The sequence below is a fragment of the Hemicordylus capensis genome, chromosome 5 (genome assembly GCF_027244095.1).
Source record: "Hemicordylus capensis ecotype Gifberg chromosome 5, rHemCap1.1.pri, whole genome shotgun sequence".
NCBI lineage: Eukaryota > Metazoa > Chordata > Lepidosauria > Squamata > Cordylidae > Hemicordylus > Hemicordylus capensis.
Genome location: NC_069661.1, coordinates 3,272,503 through 3,292,115, shown reverse-complemented (window position 1 = coordinate 3,292,115; position 19,613 = coordinate 3,272,503). Strand labels below are relative to the sequence as shown.

The 19,613-nt window shown below is 49.0% G+C and overlaps 1 protein-coding gene across 1 annotated transcript in view; it reads left to right on the top strand.

Moving 5' to 3' along the window:
• Window positions 1–477: 477 nt before the first annotated feature.
• The window catches only part of ATP6V1B1 (ATPase H+ transporting V1 subunit B1), an 81,657-nt gene continuing 62,521 nt past the window's right edge, over window positions 478–19,613 (top strand). Inside the window, exon 1 of the mRNA XM_053253830.1 lies at window positions 478–593. Coding sequence (XP_053109805.1) covers window positions 485–593 — 109 coding nt within the window. The 5' untranslated portion in view covers window positions 478–484. The remainder of the gene's footprint in view (window positions 594–19,613) is intronic.

Here is a 19,613-nt window from a genome sequence, read left to right as displayed (position 1 = left end):
CAGATGATGGAAGTTGTAGGCTAATGACAGCTGGTGAGCCTTAGGCTGGCCACCCCTAGGACAGAGTGCCCTTTGCAAAGGGAGCATCCTTCATATTCTTCCTCAGTGCAGAGGCATATGGGAATGCCTCTACTCTTCTCAGTAGGGAGATGAAGCCAAGGAGAACAGCTCTGGTTTGTTTCCTATCAGCGTGGCTGTAAGAATGCTATACAATTGAAGTGCATCAGGGCTCTTCGTGACGCTTGCAGTTTGGAAAAGTCCAGCATTCTCCAGATGAGGTGAGAGAGGTCCAGCTTCCTGCTCAGACCTGCAGTTGCCTGACAGTTTACAGCCAACACATTCCTCTGTGTGTGGAGGCACAACACCCAGGAGGCAGGGCAGAGAGAGGGCTGGAGCTGGGGTCAGGCAGGCAGGCTTGATATAAAAACCTGGGAGCCTGGCTGTTGCTGGCTTCTTTCCTTCTTCCCTGGCCTCTAAGACGGGCATGGCTACCAAAGTCGAGATGAGGGTCCCTGGGCACCCAGAAGCTCTAGCCGGGGCACGGGAGCACCTCCAGGCAGTGACGAGGAACTATAACACCCACCCGAGGCTCAGTGAGTATTCTTGGGGTGGGTAGCTTGGGCTCTTTTGCAGAGGAATGGGCACACTCCCACTGCCCCGCACTTGCATCCTTCTGGAATGGTGCGCTGCTTGCTCACCGATTATTTTATTTGTTCATTTATTGTTAGATTTCTATATTCCTTTCATTAGAATAATCTCAAGGCGGTTTACAATAATTTAAAACAACAAAACAACACAGAACTATTAAATAGTTAAATCAATACAAATATTAAATTGGAATATAAGAAAAAAAACATATCTATTTAAGAAGTTTAGATAGATAGATAGATAGATAGATAGATAGATAGATAGATAGATAGATAGACCCAATAAAACTACAAAACACAGCACAGAAGCAGAAGCAGCCAGAAAACAATACTCATATGATTTTACTTGCTTTCTAAATCTGTGATGGAAACAGAGGAGCAGATGCCCAGTGGGAGAGCATCCCAAAGCCCCCACGGGGGGCTAGGGCCAAGAAGGCCCCGCATGCAGGGCAGCCGAACCTCCCTCCTCGTCAGCACATGGAGCAGCCGCCCCTCTGGTGATCTTGTCGGGCCGGCAGCAACCCTTGGGAGCAGGCGGCCCTTCAGATATCGAGAGCCCAAACCCTGAAGGGCTTTCAAGGTCAAAACCAGCACTTTGAATTGGCAGCCAATTGAGCGATCCCGGCAGACAGCTCCAAACGACTTAACCTTGGCGCCCTGTCATAAGCGCCATCAATGTCAAGATCCTAGTCCTTATGGGTCCAGCTCTCGACCTCCTTCCTGGACTATGCCTCCTTCCTTGTCTTGCATCAATCACTACAAAGACCCATAGCTAGGAATGGTGTGGCAAAGGGGGCCACCACGGTGGTGCAGGGGAAAGGCCAGCGTCAGTCAGGGCAGCCCAGGTAGCCGAATCTCCTCAAGTGCCAGCTCAGAGCAGCCCAATCGTCGGTGGTCCCTTCTTGGCGAGGGCTCCTTCTGACCCTTCCAGGCTGCCCTCAAAGGTGGAAGCCACAGCATGTGTTGTGTGTGTGTGTGTGTGTTTGCATTGTGTGTGCAGACTGCCAGATCCCTGCCCAGAAATTCCAGACAGAGACTGGGCAGCCTCTGCCAGGGATGCAAATGCCAGCACTGAGCAGGGTGGCTGGGCTAGACGGAGCCTCCTGCATCCGATGGCGCTGGCGCTGTGACCTGGCCTGCTGCCCCTTTCTGGGCTCCAGGGGGCTGTGCGAGGAGAGGCTGCAGCGGCTGTGCCTCCTGTCCCAGCTCACCACTGGCCCCTCCACACAGCCCGGATTTCGTTTCTGAGCTCGCTGCTCTGTGACAAGGAAGGGAGGAGCTATGGGGGGGGGAGCAGTGGGGGACCAGGGCAGGAGGCGGCTCAACAGACACGTTACTTATTTATTTGTTTGTTTGTTTGTTTGTTTGTTTATCATATTTTTATACCACCCCAAACCCAAGTTCTCTGGGCGGTTTACAAGACAATAAAAACAACCAATACAAAGATGAACATATTCCAACAATTAACATTGAAAAAGCTAAATCTATTAAAACACAGTTAAGACACGTTAGCTTGCAGCTTGCAGTTACACCTATAAGGGCAGCAAGTAGGATGACGTCCGGGCTGCTGTCTGGCAGGCAGGAGGACCCCCAGGCTTCCCGATGACCCAGACGTGTGCAGTTTGTGCCTCCTTCTCAGGGTCTCCACTGCAGGAGGAGCGAAATCTGGGGGCAAGGAGCCAGAAGCCCAGGGGCAGGCCCGGCTGCTTTCTCACAGGCTCCACTCTCCTCATGCAGCTCCCGTCAGTCCCTTTCCCAGCACATGCCCCCGTCTCCGTCTCTTTCCCCTTTTCTTTCTCCGGGAGACACTGGCAGGGAGGGAGGGAGGGAGGGGGACACCAAGGCAGGATATCACTTGGGAGGCTGGAGATCTTTTTTTAAAAAAACAAACTGCCAGGAGCTGGGAGGCACCACTTTCTAGTGCGCTGGACGACAGCAGCACCCTTGAGGTCTCGGGTTGCCCTTGGCAGCCTGTGTGTGCCTGAGAGAAGGGACATTATTCTGCAAGGTGCGGCTTCTTCCCCTGCCTGGGCAGCCCAGTGATGGGGAAAAGTGGGGGGCACTGACGGAAGTTCTCCTTACTACGCGCTGCTCAGAGCGAGAGGGGTCCTTTCAGGTTCTGCTGCCAGTCACTTGGTTGCACATTGTGGGAGCAGTGCATTCGCCGGCTTGCACCAACACAGAGCTGTTGCATGTGATTGTGCGTTGAGAGGTATACAGAAGGCTGCCCATGCAGCTGTGTTTCTGCACAGGTTTCTGTGTGAGGCGGCGGGGCATCTTTTTATCTCCTGGGTTTTAGGGATTGGTTTCCAGTTGCCTGCCGGCCTGGTGCATATGTGTTGTGTGAAGCATGCCTCCCGCCTGTTTGCCCAAACAGGCTACATAGACGCGCCGGTCTTTAGCCAGCCAGCCAGCCAGACGACCTTTGCCAAGGTGAGCTCGGGCAGCAGCAAGGCCTGCCTTGTCCAGTTCCAGCCTGAAAGATTCTTGGCCTCGCAAGAAAGGAGCTCCTCAGACCGGCCCTTGCCCTGCTCTGACACACCCACTCTGGCTGCTTGCGGGGTTTGATTATTAACGGAAACAACTGCTAGCCGTGGAGGGCGGGTGTGCTTCTGCAGCCAGGTGCTTCAAGTACGGAGCGGCTGAGGTGGGTTTGTCTGTGAAAGGGCCGGGATACAGCATGCAACTCCTGTCACTCGGCGTGTAGGTGTTTCCGTCGGTGGGCTAGGTGCTCTCCGCAGAAATGACGCCAGTTTTGCTCAGAAGGTTAATAGCCTTTAAGTGGAACAGGCAAGACAGAGGCAGAAAGAGAAGCCAGGGACTGAGAGGAGGACTCATTGGGTGGGATGGGATGAGGAATAGAGGAACATAGGGAACTGGCATATACTGAGTCAGAACCTTGGTCCATCTTGCTCAGTATTGTCTACCCAGACTGGCAGCAGCTTCTCTAAGGTTGCAGGCAGGAATCTCTCTCAGCCCTATCTTGGAGATGCTGCCAGGGAGGGAACTTGGAGCCTAGATGCATTTCCTAGAGCGGCTCCATCCCCCTAAGGGGAATATCTTCCAGTGCTCATGCTTCTAGTCTCCCATTCATATGCAATCAGGGCAGGCCCTGCTTAGCTAAGGGGGCAAGTCATGCCTGCTACCACAAGAACAGCTCTCCTCTCCAAAAATTCAAGCATTATCATCTCCTATGACACTCAGGTTTCATGGTGTCCTGATCACTACAAAGCTATCATGCCCAGTGTCTGATGAGTCATAGGAACATAGGAAGCTGCCATATACTGAGTCAGACCACTGGTCTGTCTTGCTCAGTATCATCTAAACAGACTGGCAGCAGCTTCTCCAAGGTTGCAGGCAGGAGTCTCTCTCAGCCCTATCTTGGAGATGCTGCCAGGGAGGGAACTTGGAGCCTAGAAGCTCTTCCCAGAATGGTTCCATCCTTACAGGGGAATATCTTACAGAGCTCACACATCACGTCTCCCATTCAAATGCAACTAGGGCGGACCCTGCTTAGCTAAGGGGACAAGTCATGCTTGCTACCGCAAGACCAGCTCTCCTCTCCCAACCCATGAGAGCTGGGTTGCTGCTGAGTTGTAGGCTAGGCAGTGGGGAAAGTGGCTTGCATGTTGACTGGTCGGTCCTGTCTTGCTTGTTACCAGGCAGGATCTGCCCAGAGAGGAGCTACTCTCAGTGAACTATGCTTCTTCTTGCTGAACCCCTGAGAACAGGTCTGCTGTCCTGCTGCGCTTCCCAACTGGGAGTCACCACAACAGCTACTGTGACTGGGGAGGGCGGGAATTCTAGCACAACAGGGAGGGGCCCCCTGCTTGTGCGGACAGAAAGACCAGGGAGGCCTGGGTTCGAATCCCCGCTCTGCTGGGCGTCTCTGGGCCAGTCACTAACTTCCAGGACAATCTGCTTCATAGGCTTGCTGTGAGGATAAAGTGAGGGCGAAGCTTGTGAATGCAGACTTGATATCCTTGGAGGTCTGACAGGTTCAAAAATATGGCAAGAAGTAGCTTGCAAAAGGGGGAAAGAAGGGGTGTGAGCTTCCCCTCCTATCTGGAACAAACTCTCCCAGGGGTGCAATCTCAGTTGGTGGGCTGCAGGGCGGCAGAAGCTAGTGACGGTGGGGGGGGGGACCACAGCTGCCTCTCCTTCCTGGAGCTCTGTTTGCTCCTCTCTCTCCCACCCCACCCCAGCGTTCATGAGAGCTGCACTGCCTGCAGGCTGGCCATTCATCAGGAACTGCGCAGATCTACCTGATGGATGGCCAGCCTGCAGGCAGCACAGCTCTTCCGGTCCTTAGGAGGAACTTTCCAACTTTCCTGCTGTACTGAAGAGGGGATCTGGGGTGAAGCAAGGGTGGGAAAGGTTTCGCCGGCACTACAAGGCACTCTCCTTCACAGGTCTTAAGGATGCAGAGGGCCTGGCTGCCCTCTTGGGAGCTCTTGGTCCATAGCCCAGTATTGTGAACTCTGACCGGCAGCAGCAGCTCTCCATGGTGTTTCTCAGCACCCGCTACTGGGGATGCTAGGACTGAAACTGGACCCTGCTGCATGCAAAACATGTGCACACACACACACACACACACACCCCTGTGCTATAGCCCCAGCCCTTAGTATAAATTCACCCTAAGGCATCCCTCCATCACCGCCCCCCCCCCTTTGCAACTCTGTCCTGTTTTCCCGGTGCATAACTAGAGCTTCCTTCCCATCACGGATGGGCTTTCAGGAAGAAAGGGGGAGGAAGCATGACTGGCAGAGAAGGGGTGGAACCTTTCGAAGCCAGGTAAGGCCTTCCTGCAACTCGTAATGAATATATGGAATTTATTGCCACAAGATGTGATAGTCACTGGCTTAGACTGCATTAAACAGGGATTAGGTGAATCCATGGAGGACCAGTTTATCAATAGCTTCTAGTCATGAAGTGTAGGTGGAACCTCCAGATTCAGGAGCAGTATATGTCTGGATGCCAGTTGTTGGAAAGCAAAAGTGGGAGGGGGTTGTTTGCTTACACATCCCATGGGAAACAGGATGCTGGACTCGAAAGGCCACAGGCTTTCTTTATCTTCTTATAAGAAAAACCAAAGGCCTGTACAGATGTGGCTGGGAATGGTGGGAATTGTAGCCCAACAACTTCTGAGGACCCACAGCTGGAAACTTCTGGACAATTTGCATCTACCTCTGTCTCAGAGAGTCAACCTCTAGGAGACCCTGGGGAGGGAGAGGTCCTTCGAGAAGCCGCTGTCAGTCTGTGTAGTCAATACTGAGCTAGATAGACCAATGGTCTGACTCAGTATATGGCAGTTTCCTATGTTCCTATGTTCCTATGAACCCAACCGAGTTACAACTTGAAAGACAGTCCCAAAGTGAAAGCAGAAGGATAGGGAGAGGCACAAGAGGAGAGGGAACTGTCCCTGCTCAACAGCTGGAAAGCCAGAGATTTCCCTCCTGAAGCCGCCCCATGACTGCCAGTGGCGGATCTGAGCAGCCGGCCCACCACCCCCTTCCCCCCCCTTCCCTCCTACTCCCCCGTAACCTTGAAGACCCCTCTTCTGCCAGGCGTGAAGGCACACACTGTTCTTAATGGGCACAGGCACGGTGGGGTCAGGGGGTTACCACTGTGTCAGAATGTGTCTTTCCAATTGCGACCCCCCTCTCAAAGGGCCAACTTTCACACTACGGCAAACTAGCAGGAGGAGGGAGGGGGAGGGAGGGACCAGGTACCTGGAGACTGTTGAAAGTGGTATCAGGAGGAAGCATGCAGGCTTTAAAGCAATGCACATGCTGCATTTTATCAAGACCCGTTCAGAGCCATCAAACCGTGACATGTATGTTTTTATTTATTTTGAAAAACCTTGCTGTTACGGTATATGCTTCCAAAGCGGCTTCCAAAAGAGTAGAAGCAAAGCCACTCTAAAACAATCCAAACATCGCTATTAAATAAAGCAGCAGACAGCTGAGCATACTATACGAAGGAGAGCAGCTAATAATCTATGCCAAGGCCAGTAATTGCTGCCTAAAGCTTATAATGCTTAAAATGCACCGCTCTGGGCTCCTTGGAGGAAGAGCGGGATATAAATGTCAAACAACACAAGCCATAACTGGGGTGTCGCCACTGAAGAAGCCCAATCTCCAATTGCTACCCACCTAATTGCCACCTTCAGATGGCAGGAAATTAGATGCAGCTCTCTGCCCCTGGGGGGAAAAGTATCCTGAACTTTTGATGTATGTAGATATCAAACCAGCATCAGATTTTTATTTGAACTGAATGATTTCCCTCTGCTGCTTCCAGCCCCCAGGGGTAGATTTGCGGGTTTGCATCAGAGGGAAATGGAGAATGTGGGAAATAGCTGGACACACAAAGCTTTTCGGTTATGGCCCCTCAGCTCTGGAATGCCCTCCCAGAAGAGCTTCGCCATGCTCCCTCCCTTAAGGTTTTTTAAAAAAAGATTTTAAAACTTACTTGTTTGGAGAGGCTTTTTAATGTGTTTTACTACAGCCTCGTGGGTTTTTAATTTTAATTGGGTTTGCTTTATTTGTTTTTATTCAACATTGTGTTTTATTTGTTTTATTGTGTTAAATTTTATGTTACTTTCATTGTTTTGCCGTTGTGAACCGCCCCAAGCAGTATTATACTGGAGAGGTGGGATATAGATATTTTAGATCAATAAATAAATAAATAAATAAATAAATAAATAAATAAAGCGTACATACATACATATTTATACATAATAAATAATGCAAGTGCAGCATTAGCCTGAGTGCTGCCCATTATTAATACTTTTGCTTCAAGAAAATAAGAATCACAATAGCTAAGTCAAACCAAAGCAAAATAACAAGAGTTAGTAAATGTAACAGTTTTCAGAGTGTGGTTGGGAGAACCCAAGGGTCTGAAGGGCCCCTCAGTGGGAAGACGGGTGATGGCAGAGAAGCTTCCCAGAAAGGCGGCCCTGTGTCCAGCACTGCCCTCCTGCTGACTGTGCAGCTGCAAGGAAGAGTGAGGCATATTCTAGGGTGGGAGTAGTATCCATTCATGCTGAGCTAGAGTGAAGAAGACCAACAAGGTGTATGCCATAGGAGACTCCCCGGAATCCTTTGCGATGCACAGGCATTTCATTAATTTGTTTGTTTGTTTGATTGATTGATTGATTGATATACTGCCCTTCCAAAAATGGCTCAAGGTGGTTTTTTCATGGCAAACACTCAGGATACCCTCAGCCAGAGGCAATGTAGAAAGGTTCCCTGAAAATAGGAGTCCCTGAGCTAAGGCAGAATTATCCCTATATCAGATCAGATTAAGTCATTAAAAATGGTGGAAGTCATTCTCATCACTTTCCCCATTTTTCAAGAGGCATATTTCTTGGCATCACAGTAAGCCAGCATAATTCTGACAGAATTCTTTTTAAAAGCATATATTTTCCCCCATCAATAAAGCTCAGCTATCTAATTCGGCACTTTAGTTTCTGCTTATATTTACAGACAAATCATTCAGTTCAAAGACCCTGGAAACTGCAAACTGCCATGGTATCCGATATTTTGGTTAATTTCAACTGATCTATGGGGGGGGGGGGAAGTCACACACACATGTTCCTTTTCTGTGTATGCACCCTGAAAGGAAAACGGCCAATATCCTGTGTCTGGTTGGGTTTGTAGATTATTGGATCTTGCTTTTGTGCTCAAATGAACAAATCATGCATGTGTGTAGGAAGGGCTGCACATTGGTAACTGGAAACATAGGTTTGTTCTACACTGGATTGGTGCATTTCAAGACAATGTAGTTCTCCGTTTTTTCTTTTTATGGAGGATCAAGGTTAATGCAAGTGTAGTACCCCTGAAGTCTCCTCTGATGGGATTTTTGGGGCGGAAATTGCCCTTCTATCCAGCACCATGTATAGCAGCATTAATTGAGGGGATCTCAACCTTTGGCTGCTGTGGCTGGGGATAGGAAGCTGCCTGCTACTGAGTCAGACCACTGGTCCCTCTAGCTCAGTATTGTCTTCACAGACTGGCAGTGGCTTCCCCAAGGCTGCAGGCAGGAATCTCTCTCAGCCGCATCTTGGAGATGCTGCCAGGGAGGGAACTGGGAACCTGTAGATGCTCTTCCCAGAGCAGCTCCATCCTTTAAGGGGAATAGCTTACAGTGCTCACACTTCTAGTCTCCCTTTCATATGCAACCAGGGCGGACTCTGCTTAGCAAAGGAGACAATTCATGCTTGCTACTGCAAGACCAGTTGTAGTCCAGCAACATGTGGGGACCTGAGGTTGAGAACTCATATGAAATAGCAAGCGTATGAAATGGTTGCTCTTGATGCCTTAGTTTCCCTGTGCATGTTGTGTTTACAATGGATGTGCACGAGGGACAAGATGCACCCACCTCTGCCTCAGAGATTTAATTTCTAGGAGATCCCAGGGAGAGAGCTGAAGCCTGAAGAAGGACAGCAACTCACCTTGACAATGTTTAAAAAGGCCTCCCTGCCAATAAGCGGCAGGGGTGAGGGGGTGGGGTTGACCAGGCGCAGGGACCAGAAAGTAAGGACTGGTCCCTGGTCAAGGGCCAGTTGGAGCCTCTGATCTATAGGAGGGGTGGCCAGCCTAAGGCTCTCCAGCGTTTGTTGGACTACAGCTCCCATCATCAATACATTGCAGCTGAGGATGATGGGAATTGTAGTCCACCAACAGAAAGGGATCCTCAGGCTGGCCACCCCTCCACAAAAGCAGGGAATGCAGGCAGCCATGCTGCCTGGGCAGGGAGAAGAGGGGGCTCTCCTCGGCAGGGAGGGTGTGTTTCCTGTGGAGCTTGCATGCCTTTTGAGGCCCAGAGCCTAGTCAGCTGCTTCCTGCCCCCAAGCCCCACACAGTCATGCTTCCCTAGCAGCCCTCTTGGTGCGAGACGACAGGAGCCGTGGACAACAAGCAATCTGGCCCTTTGGGCCTCGCACCGGTGAGGTTGCAGGGAAGTTGCTAATATGGCCACACAGAGGTGAGACGGATCTCGTGTGCATTAATGGAGTCACAGCAGAGTGGCTCTGGCCTGAAAGGAAGCAGAAGAGTGTGTGAGCTGCAGAGCCAGGTCTTGGGGTCGTCTGTGGGAAGCAGCCCTCTTTCCACTGCAAAACCCCAAAGGAAGGAAGGAAGGAAGGGGGTCTGCACACTTCATCTGCCCCAGGCAGAGGAAGATTCAGGGTGCTTTCCAGATTGCAGGCTGTTCAGCAGTAAAATGCGTCGGCTTGGCAGAACCGTTTTGAAAACGTCAATAGCTTGCGCAACCCTCCTACGACGGGACAATAAAGCGATTTATTTCTAACGCACATGCAACGTTGTCGGACTAAAATGGAAGGCTAAGATGCAAAAGAAGGCACTGGAAATGTGAATGGCACCGTACTGAGAGCAGAGGGACTGCGATGTCAGAACACAGGCAGTACGGACGCACGCTTCGTGGACATGCAGTAGTGACGCTGTGCTAGTGGGCAATCTGGAAAGTGCCCTGGAGAAGCGGACTTCCCAGGAAGACAAGATGATGGGGGAGGCCAATTCCTCTTCCTTGGCCTGCGTGGCTGTGGGTGAGCCAAGTGCCATCCCGGCTTCCCAGCCGCCTCGCCTCCTGGCCTCTCCCATTCCTGCCCCCGGGGCTTCTGAGAGAGCCCTTCCTGGCCGATGGTGTCCTTGGGCTCCAGTGCTGGGTCAAAGGTTGACGTTGTGCTTGGCCTCAGTTCTCCCTCTGTGAAGCAGGCCTGAGAGTGGCCTCTCTCCTTGTGGGGCTGTTGTGTGTGGAGGTGTGTGTGTGCATGCACAATCACAACCACAGCTGCAACGTACTGCGCAGTCTCCCTCTTAATGGCTGCCTCCAGGCTCACCGGGCATAGCAAGTCCACCTCTTCTGTCAGGCCAACCCAAGCAGGAACTCCCAGGGGGGGTGTTGCGTCAGAGCCAGGTGCTGGCAGGCGGGAATCTCCCTCTCACCCCCCCACCTCCCCATCAGAGGTGCCAAGAACACTTTGTCTGCCTGGAAATGTGACCTGGGAGAGCAACAATTTCCTTTTCCTTTTCTTCTCTCCCCCCCCCACTTCTCTCTTTTTTGCAGTCGGGCTCATTTGGTTCACGCTTGGGTAGAGCGGTCATTCTTTGCCCCCCCCAGTCACATGACCATGCAGGTGTGTATGGGAACCCTCTGCTGCAGGCCCTAATTAGTGGCATAGTGCGCGGGCCCCTGCTGAGCCTTTCACAAGGCCCGCTCGGGTTGGCCAGGCCGATGTGTTTGACAGTGCAGCACAAACTGACACATCGCACAATGGGCAGGTTGCATAAGAGAGAGAGAGAGAGAGAGAGAGAGAGAGGGAAGGGGAGAGCAGAAAACTGGACACTCCAGGGACCATCGGAAAAGTTTGTGATGGAGAGTGAGATGGCCGCCTTGGGGCATCGTGGGTGCTTGGCTTCTATGCAGCACTCATTGCTCTGAGGAGAGGTTGAGTGCCATCAGCCAATCGGGACATGGCAGGGCCTCCCCAGAGCCTCAGTTTCCCCCAGGTCATCTCAAACTGGTGCATGTGCATGAGTCTGAACCACAACATGTGGCTGTTTCATGTGCCAAGACAGGTAAACTCTGCTTCTCAGTGTCTGTGGGAAGGTGTTCCTTGAGAGCTCAAAGGAGTGTCCTGGCTCAGAATCCAGGGGCCACTTCACATGATTAAAATGCTCTCTGGTGAATGTTCAATCCTAGATTTACGTAACGCGTGCAATTTCCAGTTGTGTGGACCCAAAGATTTTCAGCAATGTTGGATCGGCACTGTGCCAACCTGATGGTTATCTGGGACCAACGTCCGTAGTTCAGATCTAAGATTCATAATCCTGAGGAAACGTCGGATTTGCACAACCCCCAAACAATTCCAGGTTCACAGAACCATAAATTTGGAGTGTGTGTGTGTTCCAGATGAATCTAGGCTTTAATGTTTACCAGAGAACATTCTAACTGTGTAAATTGGCCATAAACTATGAACCCAGGTGACCTTGGCTTAAATCTTGCCTCACTCACCTGAAGATGCACTAGGGAAACTTAGTCAAGCCACTCTCTTGCAGCCTCCGTTCCCTTCTCTGCAATATGCAAATCACAATACTGGCCAACTCTACAGGGTTGTTGTAAGAATTCAAGGGCTTGAAAGCATGGTCTGAAGGCACATGGTAAACCCAGTTTGCTGAAGCTGAGCTGGTCTAGACCACCAGGAACTCCATACACCTTCTTAAGCTCCATGACGGGGGGAAAGGTGGATATCAATGAAAAAAACAAGCAAACAGAAGTGGTCAAACTATTTGGGGTCTGTGTTCCCTCTAACAGGGATTCCCAGATGCTGTTGACTACAACTCCCATAATCCCCAAGCAAAAGCCGTTGCATCTGGGGAGGGGGCTGTAGCACAGTGGCAGAGCATCTGCTTTGTACGCAGAAGGTCCCAGGTTCACACCCTGGCAGCGTCTCCAGGTGGAGCTGAGAAAGACTCCTGTCTGAAACTTTGGGGCGCTGCTGCCAGTCAGTGTAAGCAATACTGAGCTAGATGGACCAAGCATTATATATATATTCTCTAAGGCGTACCCATTGCTAATCCCATGTGTGGCAGCTCTCGCAAGAGTTTGCAAGCGAGCTGCTAGCAGGAGGAGAGGAATGCAGCAGTGCCAGCGGACAGGCTTGCAGGCGAGGTGGGAAACAAAACGGTGGCAGAGCAGGCAAAGAAAATGGCAGCAGGCGGTGAGCAGGGAAGAAAACGGTGGTGGCAGGCGGTGGTAGGCAGTGGCAGGCGGGCAGGCGGGCAAAGAAAGCGGCAGTGGCAGGCAAGCGGGGGAGAACTAGAGGCACAGATGTTCTGTGCCCAGCCCAGCTGGTTATACATTAAATTACCCAGAGCTAAAAGAATAGGACCAAGGCTCTGACTGAGCAGAAGGCCACTTGCTGTGTTCACTTCCTTAGCAAAAAGCTTCTGGATCCTCTCTCAGTTGCATATCTTCTGCACACGCATAAGGTCTTTTCTGTGTGTACAGGGAGTCCCTTGTATAATAACAACAATGACAACATTACAACTTTATTTGTTAGCTGCCCCATAACAAATTGTTCTCTGGGTGGCTCACAACACATCATTAAAACATGAAATAAAAACACATAATTTATTTATTTAACATATTTATTTAACATATTTATTTATTTAACATAATTTATTATTTAACATAATTTATTTATTTAACATATTACTTACGTCTCTGGGCGTTCTACAACAAAATAAAAACAGAAAAAGTAATATTAAATCATAACAGATCAAAAGGGGGGAAAGAAAATACAAAATACAATACAAAGCAATTCCAAAACTCTAAAATCAGTTAAAAATCGAACCTGAAAATCAAAGTTTAAAAGGCCTGAGTGAACAAAAATGTCTTCACGAGGCACCTAAAAGAACAAAGGGATGAAGCCAGGCGGACCTCACTGGGGAGGCTCTTCCATAAATGGGGTGCAACCACTGAAAAAGCCCTCTGCCAGTTGTAGCCACACGCCTCACCTCTGCTGGCACCTGGAGGAGGACCTCCGAAGAAGATCAAGGGCTGGGTTATCTTAATGCCAAAGAGTACGGAGGACCAAATCATATATTGCTGCAGCAGCAGTGCCCCCTTCGTGAAGAACACATTTATCAACTGTGAAATGCTAGGACAGGTGCTTATTGACTGAAATGTTGCAGAAAATGTTTCTCCTTCCCCTGAAGTTTGGCTCACTTGCTTGATTTATTTGTCTGTTTGTTTATCACATTTATATACTGCCCCATATACAATCTCTGGGCGGTTTACGAATGTTAAAAAATGGAATCCTCTGGAGGGCTCTTTTCTGCCAGGCATGCATGCTGAAACAGGTTGCATGCGCTGTCCGTTGTGCTTGTATGTGTCTATGTGGGCAGAGGTGCTCTTATCCCTGAGCCTCAGGGCCGATGTCCAGGGCCTCCACACACCCCTGGGGCCCCCCAAATCCACTTTAGTCTGTCCTGGGTGGTTTGTGCCCTCAACAACCTATGTGTTAAGAAATTATGCTTAACTTGCAGCAGGGGGCTTCCAAAGGCCTTTAGGTCCAGGCTCCCAAATTACCTAGGTGCACCTCTGTATGGGTGTGTGTGTGCAGGGTTGTCTGCTGAAGGGGAAGAGGGAGGGCAGGGCTGCAGAGGAAAGCACAGAAGTGCCCTGGAAAGGCCTCCTGTGATTTTGCCCAGCACATTGGACTGGATGGGGATGTTTTTATGCAGAGGCACTGATCCAGCCATTCGTCAGCACTTGTCTTTCTCTGCATGTAATTCCCCTGCTCGAAACATGGCAGGCCTAATCAGAGTATTAAAAAGCGCAGTTTCTACAGCACCCTTGAGGATCCCTCTCTTCTTTGTTTCAGAATGAAACAAACTTTCAATTCAGGAGATTAAGTGGAAGGCTCTGGGGCCTCCTCCAATTTTATGAGGACATGCTTATGATCCCTTGGTCTATTTATTTGCTTTGTTAATGGGCTGCTCTCCTACACAGCGCCCATTGCAGCAGACCGCTCCAAAAAGGCATTACAGATACCATCAAGAACAGCCCATACATTATACTGTATGTTTATGCAGGTGTCTGCAGGCATGCGCATGGCTCTGTGTGCATAACTGGATGAGTGTTCATTTTAAATGTGAACCTGCGCACAGGCCCCCGGAAATGCAGGGTACAGAAAGGAAGTGGACTGCTCTACTTACACAGAATAGAACAGACAAATAACTGCACACCTGTACAGAGTTGTACACATGCGCCATATGCATAGATTGTGCATGTGTTTAACATGATGTGTGGATAGGGCTAATAAAGATGACAAAACATCTTAAAATACCAATGAGAGGTATCCTAGTCATAAAACAGCCCTAAGAGAGCCTCTGACATAAAGGCTTCTCCCATCTCGGGTCAGGGGCAGTGCGTGTTCCCTCTAAGGGGTGCGCACATGCCTGTGCTCCCAAGTTTATTTATGTCCGCTCCGTTCATTTGAGATCCCGCTCAGGTTGAATCAGGAAGGCCCCGCTCTGAATGCACATGGTGCGCACACACAGCCTTGATACTGCCGCCCAGAACAACACTCATTCCACACACAGATGGAAAAAAATGAGAGAGCACACTGGTCAGGGGAAATTCTGTTTGCCAACACATCAATGGTGTCCACATTGTCTGTGTGGCAAGACTTGAGGAACAAATGGCTGGCATTCACACCTAACAGAGAAAACATCCAGGGGTACCCAAGCCTGAGTCCCCACATATTGGACCACAACTCCCATCATCCACAGTCGCAATGGCTGCTGTGACTCGAGATGATGGGAACCGCAGTCCAAAAACATCTAGCAGGGACCCAAGTTTGAGAACCCCTGCTTTAATGTGAGATAGCATGGCGATTACATGGTACAGCTCTTCCTGGACTGCCCCAGTTCAAACAGTGGGTGGAAAGTCAAGAACGCAGGAAAAGCTCTGCTGACGTCAGACCAAAATGGGTCCATCCAGTCCAGCATTCTGCTGTCCACAGGGCCAACACCAGATACCTCCGGGAAGCCCACAAGCAGGGTCTGAAGGGCAACAACCTCCCACCCCAACCAGCAATGGAGACTTCTTTCCCTTCTAAGCAAGGTGCTTGTAACCGCAACACCCTCTCCATCGCCTCGTGCACTGTTTCCACTGTGAGAATGTTTAGTGGTGTTACAAGGGAAAGCGCAATGCGGGGAAAGTAAAGGGTGCTTAAGCCTCATTGACTTCAATGGGGCTTAAGTCCTTCTCAAGGACTGACAAAACACCCCTCCAGTACTGAAGAAAGAAGAAAGCTTGTTTTGCACTAACTGGCACCACCACCAACTTCCATGAAATAGCCAGCAACACTTTCAAAATATGCATTTCCTAACACAGAAGCAGGCCACCTAATGGTGCAGTGGGGAAATGTCTTGACTAGCAAGCCGGAGGTTGCCGGTTCAAATCCCCTTGGGAAACATCTCTATTGAGCAGCAGTGATATAGGAAGATGCTGAAAGGCATCAATTCACACTGCGCAGAAGATGGCCATGGTCAACCCCTCCTGTATTCTACCAGAGAAAAACCACAGGGCTCTGTGGACACCGACACAATGGCCCAGTTTACCTTTAACAACTCAGAAAGTGCATGTACAAGGCTTTTATTGCCCCCAAAGATTTCACTGCCCCAAAGCAGAAGATTCTGTTTCCCAAAGTGCAGTGTGTGCTGCTAGCCAGGGCCAAGAGAGACATCAGGCTTGGGGGGCTGCTGGGAATCAAGGGGCTCTCTACTACTACTACTACTACTACTACTACTACAAATATTTCTATCTCACTCTACATCCAGAGTTCTCAAAGCAGTTTACAGAGAAAAATAAAACATACATAAATAAGATGGCCCCCTGTCCTCAAAGGGCATAGTAAAAAAAAAGACTAAACCTGTAAGCTTATATGTGGCACAAAGAAATACAAGGTATTCAGCTCCATGCTTGTAAATGTATCATCTTGCATGAAGGGATAAATCCAGCATGCAGATCATAAAATCTGCCACAATGGCAGTTTTGGAGTTAAATATTTATTGTATTTATTTTACAACAACATTTTACATTTCTATCCTGCTCTTCCTCTGAGAAGGCAAGAGTTGTATGTATGGTTATGTTTGCCCCCACAACAACTCTGTGAGGTAGGCCAGGGCTGAGAGGTAAGTGACTGGTCCAGAGTCACCCAGTCAGTTTCATGGCTGAACTGGGATTTGACCTCAGGTCTCCCTGGTCCTAGTCCAACACTCTAACCACTATACCATACTGGCTCTCTGTTGCTGGAGTGTCAAATTTCTGTGGGAAAATGGCACAGAAGTATTGGATTAATACCTCCTATCTCCACTCTGTGGTCCTGAACAAATTTCAGCCTTGTATGGTTGCTACTCATGAGTAAATTCAGGCCACTATGTACACAGTGACACGTGTTGTTTGGCCCAAAAAGCCCTGAAAGGGACTATACATGCAATACAAAAAAATTAAAAACCCAACAAATGATGCTTCCCATCTGGGGGGCTATTGAGCAGGGTCCCCAGACAGTGTTGGACTACAACACCCATCATCACCCTCCACAACATCTGGTGACCCAAGGTCGGGGGCTCCTGGCTAAGGCTAGTGCTGTCGCTAGCCAGGTTTCAAGATCCAGTTTGCAAGTCAGAAAAGGGCATCTCAAGGGGCAATGGGCTCACTCCACTCTTATGGGGCCCACAATTTCCCCTCCATTTCAAATTGTGTTGGCTAATTGCTGTTGCTAAGATAGATTGAAAGTCAGTCTTGCATATTTTCTGAAGCCAGGCTGGCGTTGGTATATTACTGTAGCAGAGAAAAGAGAAAACAAATCTTTAAAATGGACTTTCTCTACATTAATTAAATTAAATTAAATTAAATTAAATTAAATTTATATACCACCCATCCAGAAATAGCTCAGAGCAGTTCACAGTCTTTTAAAAAAATTGTTTAAAATATTAACATAAAACATAAAATAAAATCATTTAACTTTAAAATAAGACTCATTTCAAAACCACTAAAACCACTTAAATATTACTAAAAGCCAAGCTGAAGAGGTGGGCCTTCACAGCTTTCTTGAAGGCCTCCAGGTGGGATGATAAACCTTGACTGTGTTCCACAATCTTTATCATGAAAAAGGGCAGATCTTGCATATACAGTTGTAAATTACTCCCCATTTCTTTCGGTTTAATCAAAACAGCATCTATCCTGAGGTTTTGGCATTATGCAACTTTATTTAAATTTAATTGCCTGGTTAGAAGCCAGACAATCAACAAACACCTCCCCCCCACCCCAAATTAGTGAGCTGTTCTCATTATATCCCATATGATCCAAAACTTGCCAGTAATCTGGACACACCATTTAAAAAGAAAGATGAAGGACCTCTCTCTGGCCTGGGGGTTGGGACGAGCAGAAAGCAGATCCTTTGGCGAGGGAAGCCAGCACTTTGGAGAGGAGCCCTAAAGGGGCTCCTTGTCCTCCCACCCCAGTCGGAGTTGCGGGACCCACCCAACAGATGCCAGAGGAAGGGAAGGGAGGGGGCTGGCGGAGTGGAAGCAATTAGTGAGTTAGTGTAGTTGGGCTGGTTGTCCCCTTTGTCAGCACGGTCAATTTCCTCTGCTCCTTCGCCCGCCCCCCTGCCCCCTCTCCCCCCTGCCCCATGGGAGTTAATAGTGCACAATTGTCAGGGTTAATTCAGATTGCCAATGATGGGAGCCGTGAATTTGAGGCAGGGGCTGCTGAGAGGCCAGGCTCAAAGTCTCCCCTCTTCCTTGCAAACAGCCTCTCGCTCTCTCGCGCTCTCTTAATTTGCGGAATCAGCAATCATGCCCAACAGCTTTTCATCCACCTTTTCCCCTCTCCCCCTGACTCCCTTCACCTCCGCAAGGAAGCCACACAGCCCACCCACTCTGCCCTGCCTAGGAGGGGTTAAGGCCCCCCTGCCCATAACAACTCAATCCCTTAATGATCTGAATTAGTGTTTTCCGGTGGTGGGCCTTTCCTTTCTCCATCTTATTTTCCCTTTTCCTTTTCTAGCTGTCTTTAAAAAAATATCTCCAGCCTTCATTGCACAGAATTCACTCCAGCGGGGCAACTCTATCTCCACCCACATTGGCTGTGGGATAATTGGCACTGGACGGTAACTTCTGCCTTGTAGCTCTGAGAAGCAACGTCCACTTTCTGTCTACATGGCAGCCTTCACATCTTTGTGAGTTGCTCATGAAAGTGGGTGAAGACATTCTGTAGCTCTCTGGCCCGTTTCTGCTGGGCCCTTGGCACCAGAACCCTGGGTTCTTGCAAAGAATGCTGGGTGAAGAACATCTTGCTTCCACACTGCTTATGTTTGTAATCGAGAAGGTTGCTTTAATTAGTTATGCTTAATTGCCCAAACTTCCAAGTATGAATTCTTGCTTCATAAATGGAGAACATATTGGTGACTTTGCTGGGTTCTCCTAAAACAACTTAGCTTTTGTTTAGTGCCAGTGTGGTGTAGTGGTTAGAGTGCTGGACTAGGACCGGGGAGACCCGAGTTCAAATCCCCATTCAGCCATGAAACTAGCTGGGTGACTCTGAGCCAGTCACTTCTCTCTCAGCCTAACCTACTTCACAGAGAAACTTAAGTATGTAGTATACCGCTCTGGGCTTCATGGAGAAACAGCGGGATATAAAACATAATAATAATAGTTTTTCCAGATGTCCAGAGTGCTCCAGATCTATTATCTAATTGCAGTCCTTTACAATAACCCTGTAATATAAGTATAATTATAAGTAAGTATATAAGTATTATTAGGAATTACAGTATTTTATCTATCGATCTATCTATTTAACTTTTTTATTTTATTTTGGAGCATCCCCTAAACTAGATTTTATATTGACTTAGTTTGATGTGGTTTCATTGGTACAATAAAATAATGTTAATAGGAACCTAGGAAGCTGCCTTCTGCTGAATCAGATCCGTGGTGCATCTAGCTCTGTATTGTCTAGCAGCTTTCCAAGGTTGCAGGCAGGAGTCTCTCTCAGCCTTATCTGGAGACCCCAGGCAGGGAACTTGGAACCTGCTGCATGCAAGCAGGCAGGTGCTCTTCGCAAAAAGGTCCCATCCCCTAAAAGGAATATCTGATAGTGCTCACATGTAGTCCCCCATTCAAATGCAAACCAGGATGGAACCTGCTTAGCAAAGGAGACAATTCATGCTTGCAGCCACAAGGCCAGCTGTCCTCTGTGCATGATTTAATAATAATCTGCACTGGAGAGAATCTATTTATGTGACTTAACGGACTGCGCAAATCATCGCACAATATCCTTAATTTCATATGCTAGCGAAATAATGCTCAGGATCATCCAACACAGATTAGAGCCCTATGTGGAAAGGGAAATGCTGGATGTTCAAGCTGG